The sequence below is a fragment of the Erythrolamprus reginae genome, chromosome 8, assembly GCF_031021105.1.
Source record: "Erythrolamprus reginae isolate rEryReg1 chromosome 8, rEryReg1.hap1, whole genome shotgun sequence".
Classification (NCBI taxonomy): Eukaryota; Metazoa; Chordata; class Lepidosauria; order Squamata; family Dipsadidae; genus Erythrolamprus; species Erythrolamprus reginae.
Genome location: NC_091957.1, coordinates 52,708,579 through 52,714,868, shown reverse-complemented (window position 1 = coordinate 52,714,868; position 6,290 = coordinate 52,708,579). Strand labels below are relative to the sequence as shown.

Genomic DNA, 6,290 nt, shown 5'->3' with positions numbered 1-6,290 from the left:
TTGCATGGGTGCTGGGTGGTTTGTTATAGTGGTTTTGTGAGTTGGTGGGTTTAGTGCTAAGTGGTTTGTGGGTGGTTGCAGTGGTGGATGTTATAGTAGTGTATGATAATATTGTGATAGTTTATTTAGAGAAGCATTTTGCTGAGAAGAAAAGCAAAATATATTTTTACAAGAAAGACTGCTGCAGTGTTTTTCATTGAAGACTTCAATTAGGTATACAGTGGTACCTCTACCTATAAACACCTCTACGTACGAAGTTTTCTAGATAAGAACCGGGTGTTCAATTTTTTTTTGCCTCTTCTCAAGAACCATTTTCCTCTTATAAACCCGAGTCTCTGAAATTGTAACCAGAAAAGGCAGGGAGAAGCTTCCGTGGGGCCTCTCTAAGAATCTCCTGGGAGGAATCAGGGCCAGAAAAGGTGGGGAGAAGCCTCCGTGGGGCCTCTCTAGGAATCTCCTGGGAGGAAACAGGGCCAGAAATGTGGGGAGAAGCCTCCATGGGGCCTCTCTTGGAATCTCCTGGGAGGAAACAGGGCCTCCACCCTCCCTGTGGTTCCCCCAATCGCACACATCATTTGCTTTTACACTGATTCCTATGGGAAAAATTGCTTCTTCTTACAAACTTTTCTACTTAAGAACCTGGTCACGGAACGAATTAAGTTCGTGAGTAGAGGTACCACTGTAGTTGTGAACTGTGGCTAGTTAGTGGGATACCCTCTGCAGGCGCAAAACTCTCCCCCAACAATTTCAACCCGAGAAGCGACAGGCCTGAGATGCATCGCCATTAACTCATTCCATCCCACACACGACCGACCGAGGAAGACTTTAGCAACACAAAACTGTTTATTATTTATTAAATGACACAAAATACCTAGATAACAGACTCACTCTTTTTTTTTTTTAAAGGACATGTATTTACATTATTTACCAAAGAGACTCTCTGTACCCCATCCACTTTTACTTATGAAGCGTTTGAAAATCGGTTTTGGGTTTGGTATTTTATTTGCATTGAAGGAATTAATGCGGGACATGTCCTCTTTGTAGACCTGTGTGAATAGAACACTTCTATGCAATAAACAAGCACAATCTTAAATAGCCTACTGAAGTGGCTTCTTAAAAGAAACAGGATCACTTTCTTTGCCCCTCCCGCTGCCGTCTGTTCCCTCCCGCCACCCGTTGCAAAGATATTCTTTCCAAAGAATGTGTTTATACAAAAAAGTATATTACATTTTTGAATGCTGCTGGACTCTTTAGAGTTTCAGACATTTAGGGCAGTGGAGGAGATGGTTAATATAGTCACTAAAAGTAAAAGTGGTATTTTTCCAATGCACAAAACAAAACAAAATCATCTTGGAAGAAAATTAGAAAGACGAAATGTTTTGCGTTTTGGAGAAACCGAGACAGGAGCACACGTTAAAACACACAGGAATGGGGCACGCGTAAGACAGATAAAATGAGCATCTGAATGATTAAAGGTAAATAAAACCACAGCTAAAATAACATTAACAATTGTCTATTTTCTTTTAAATTAACTATTGTGTACTTTGGCACCTTTGTGTATACTATAGAACAAATAATTTTGTACAACACCTTTGCCATTAATTTCGAAACCATCTTGTCGCTTAAATGTAAATCAGCAAAAAATAATAATAATCATTTTGTTGGCTATAAAGTTTTGGGGGTTTAAAAAATCTTCAAACCAAAATCAAAAAATTCCGATTTCATACAAAGGAGGCTGCTATAAACTGCATGCAACAGGGGGGGGAAAAGATTTTAAAAAATTATGTCCAAACAAGCTGTGGGTCTCTGCTTTAGCCCCTGGTGGGGGAAAAAAAAAGTCAAAGTAATTTTTATATACATATCTATTATAAATATTTTTATGGCTCCATAAAGCAGGCACATGATGCCAGTAGAAAGGAACGTTGCTGGCCGATATGGCTGAAAGATAGCTATTATTCAGCGTCACTTAGGGAAAATGATTCGGTGTATTATGGACATTTTCTCCTTTCCCCCCCTCTTTAACGTAGGAAACCCCCAGCATCAGAATTGGAGAAAAGGTTTTAAAAAAACCAATTTCTGTGAAGAATGCTAGCCTCCCTGAGTTCCTAGACACAGATGTACCAGCAAGATGGCTTGCAAAAACTAGACTACATCTCGCTCTTATGCAGGAAATATTCATTTTCCTGATGGCAAGGTTAGGGAAGCCGTGGATAGCTAAACATTTCCACTGGAGGTCTGTGCCAGCAAGTAAGAAGGTGGCTTTAACGTCTGAATCAATTTTCAAACCAGAGATTTTTCTGGGGTTGGACAAGTTACGGGAAAACCCTGTCAGTTCAGCACCGAAGGGTCACAGTTATGATTAGCGCTGGATCCAGCTGTTCAGGGAGGAGATGAACGCTGAACAGGGATTCTGGTTTTAAAGCCTCTGTTTAAAAACAGGATTTCGGATGGGATCCATACACTCTGGAGTAAGAGTGCAGGACCTTCGGATGGAAAAACCAAGCCTAAATTAAGAGTGATGAAGGTAGGTTACTGAAAAGCCACCACGATTCAAAAGCAGCGTTCGGGTGGTCCTTTAACACCACCCTGATGCTCTCTTAAGAATTGTACATACCTAAAAATCACCAGACACTGAAAGAGTTAATAAGCAGCTCTTAGACTTTCCCTGCTAGTTTGCTGGGACAGTTTGGGATTTATAATCCCATGCTAACAGAACCAGGTGGGGAAAGGCTACCATTATGATGGGAACCATCATCCAGCCTGTCCAGAAATGATCGCCCCCCCCCCACCAAAAAATTCAACATGACTCATTAAAGAGAGAGGAGGGCCATTCTTTAAAAAAAAAACCAGTGGTTTTTTGGCAACTTTTTAAAGACGTGCGGACTTCAACTTTCAGAATTCCCCTGCCATCAAAGTCTACACATCTTAAAAACTGCCAAGTTTGAAAAACACTGGTTTAAGGCTACAACTTTCGTCCCTGGCTGTGGCTAGATGGTGCCGTCTTATAAATACCTGTTCAATTCTTGGTCTAATAATAAAACGTGCAATTTAGCAGAAGTATAAAACCTCTTAATTTTGCATGGGGAGGGAGGGGGAGGAATAAACATCCTGCTATCATATACCCTGACTTTAAGTTTCTGAGATAATGAGTCTCTAAAAATGCCCCCCCCCCCATCACAATTAACTCTGATAATCTCATGAATTTTCCTTTTTAAAAGTACTTACACTTGAGGATGAAGGAAGTGAGCAGCAGTCTAATTCCCTTAAGCTTTTCACAGTAATATTTGCACCACAAATCCAAGGAGTTTAGGCAGGTCCTTTATCTCAACCTTGGGAAAAAATCCAGTGGCGTGCTTTTCTTTCTAACACCTACAGGACAATTTTGTTATGTTTAGGAACACGAGAGTTGTTTTTTTTCATTCTGAAGGCTGCTAATCCACACCGGATTCGTTTGCCCAATAAACAAACTCAATAATTTCGTAGTTAGAAATTTGCATGCAGCTTAAGCGTCTTTTTTTATATATAAAAAAAGGTTGTAACTTGGGGTTTTTTGTTTTCTTAATAAAAACGCCACACGTTTTAGGTTTTTTTCTTTCTTTCTCCCAAAATGGGATGAAAACGATGTGCTAAAGAGAGGCTTGTCCCTTTAGACCGGAAGGAAGGGATGGAATTACAGAGACCGGAGACTTCCTTTGCAATCTTCTGCAGCTCATTACCAAATATCATGCAAAGAGTTCAACAGCATTCTTCGTAAAAATGTAAATACTACTCTTTTAAACGGGCATGTAAAGCCACTGAAAAAAAGACCACTCGACTATATTTCTTCCCCACCTGCCCAAAATCCCATTAGAGGTTGCTTTCATTCAGTCATTGGTAGTAGAAAAAAGGTTAATTTAATGGGATCAACAGGCTTGTTCATCCATCAGTAACCAAGAACATCAGTGTGCAGAAAAGGAAAAAAAAAAGGCTCATTGTGTGTTTATGCAATGTAGTTGTACTGATTGGGATTCTCCTTGTCTCTTTCCATGTAGTCTCTGTCAATTAACGATTCTATTCTCTTCTTAAGGTCTGCAGGCTGAAAAGCAATGCGAGAAGTCAGAAACAATCTTTGCATAAGAAAAGCAAAAAGCAAAAAACAAAACCAGATTTAAAAGAACCAATGAAATACAGTGGTACCTCGTGATACGAACCCCTTGTGATACGAACCCGGGGTTCGGAAATTTTTTGCCTCTTTTTTCGGCTTAAAAACCCACCGCAGATCGCAAAATGGCACTCTGCTGGGTGCCGCTGCCCGGCTGTCACCTTTTAAAACAGCCAGGGGCTTCTTGGTGTTCTCCCGAACCCGAACGTGGCCTCCAGGAAGGACGTCTTCATGACATCAAAGCTCCGCCCATGGAATTCCCTATTGGGATTCCCCACCTTCTTTTCGGCCTCCAGATCGGCCGAAAACACCGCCGCTGATCGCAAAAACGGCGCTCTGCTGGGCGCTGCCGCCCGGCTGTAACCTTCTGAAACAGCCGGGCGCTTCTTGGCGGCCTCCAGAACCCGAACTTCCGGGTTCGGCGTTCGGGAGAACGCCGAGAAGCCCCCTGGTTGTTTCAGAAGGTGACAGCTGGGCGGTGGTGCTTCTCAGCGGCCTTCTGAACCCGAAACCAGCGGAGCACCATTTTGCGATTCCCCCCCCCTTTGCACGCATTAATCGCTTTTACATTGTTTCCTATGGGAAACAATGTTTCGTCTTATGAACTTTTTGCCTTACGAACCTACTTCCGGAACCAATTACGTTCGTAAGACGAGGTATTACTGTACATTAAAAAAGACACATTTCACATCAGTATGCCCGGCTTTATCTCATTCTTTTGGTATGCCTCGATTTACAAACAGAAATGTGCTTGTACTCTAATGCTACAGCAGTGAGAATTGTATTTGCACAATATTGGAAAAGTGAAGATACTCCTACAGATAAAAAGATAAAATAGAAAAAATTTACGATGGATAGATTGACATTAAGAATAGAAGGAAGAAGCAGAATATTTTATAACACGGGACTTATTTTATCAGTGGTTTGATAAAAGAGGTAAAAGTTAGAAGATAAATTACTATTATGCAAAAATAAATGATGAAATATTATTACATATAAGCAAACATTGCCGTTATCACTATTATTATAACTGACTATCATCATCATCATTATGATTTTGTATTTGGACTCAGACAATACACTGTTGACTAAGCACTTATGTACATCAAAGGAAAAAAAATGTATATTTTAATTTTTTTTAAAAAGAAACGTGTTCGTACTTTTGAGGTCTACAAAAGGTGGACAAATATTTGTGTCTACCTAGGTAAAAACACTACTTTTGATTTCATTTGGAATTTAAAAAAAAGATATTTTCCTAAGAAAAAGCCTCTGCCACTTTAAATGAAACAAATTATTTAGCTAGGCTGGGTATTAAAGTAAATGGAAAGTAAATTGTGGCCTCCAGAGGGCTTCCGGGGTGTGGGAAGCAGGGGAGGCAATTTTTGCCCTCCGCAGTCATTGAATTATGGGTGTGCGCACTCACACAGGTGCGATAGTGTGTGTGCATCACTGCTTTATGCCATGTAGGGCTTTATAGGTGATAACCAACACCTTTGACCTTGTGCCAGTACCACCTCAAAGTCACAGAATTGTTGTGGATAAAGTAGAAAGAGGAAAAAATATTAGTATCCTCACCACCTCGAGCTATTTATAAAAACAATGAAGGCGGTTTAAAAGACAAACAATGGGGAACAAAATGTGACATGACGACATTTATTTGCAGGTGAGCCAAAATTATGAAGAGTCCTGTCTTAACCATACAACTCTACTTCAGAAGTAAGCCCGGACATACCTTTACTGGGAATTTCAGCTGGTTGTATACTTCGGAGACAAGCAGATTGTGGGTAAGTGTCTTGCGCATTTTCATGATTCTCACAATGGCTGCGTCAATTTGGTACTGACGATCCTGAAAGACTCTCTCTGTAGTGCTCGCTTGTTCTTCTACCTGTGGAAGTGAAACAAACAAAAAGTTTTGTCCTCTGAAAGGCAAACAGGAGATTAACTCGGGTTTTATTTTATTTATTTATGTCAAGTATGTATTTGTAATGTACATATATATAACATAGTCCATCCATTACCCTGGGGGGGGGGAACTATTGACCCCCTCCATCTGTCCGTCCATTACCCTAGGGGGGGAACTATTGACCCCCTCAGAGAGGGTCCGCAACTTGGGCGTCCTCCTCGATCCACAGCTGACATTAGAGAAACA

General features: G+C 40.7%; 1 protein-coding gene across 1 annotated transcript in view; it reads right to left on the bottom strand.

The window, feature by feature from the left end:
• Positions 1-824: 824 nt before the first annotated feature.
• The window catches only part of CUL4B (cullin 4B), a 34,316-nt gene continuing 28,850 nt past the window's right edge, over positions 825-6,290 (bottom strand). The window contains exons 20-21 of the mRNA XM_070759895.1: positions 5,874-6,026; positions 825-4,075 (exon numbers count right to left, since the gene is read on the bottom strand). Of these exons, the coding sequence (XP_070615996.1) occupies positions 3,980-4,075; positions 5,874-6,026 (249 nt within the window). The 3' untranslated portion in view covers positions 825-3,979. The remainder of the gene's footprint in view (positions 4,076-5,873; positions 6,027-6,290) is intronic.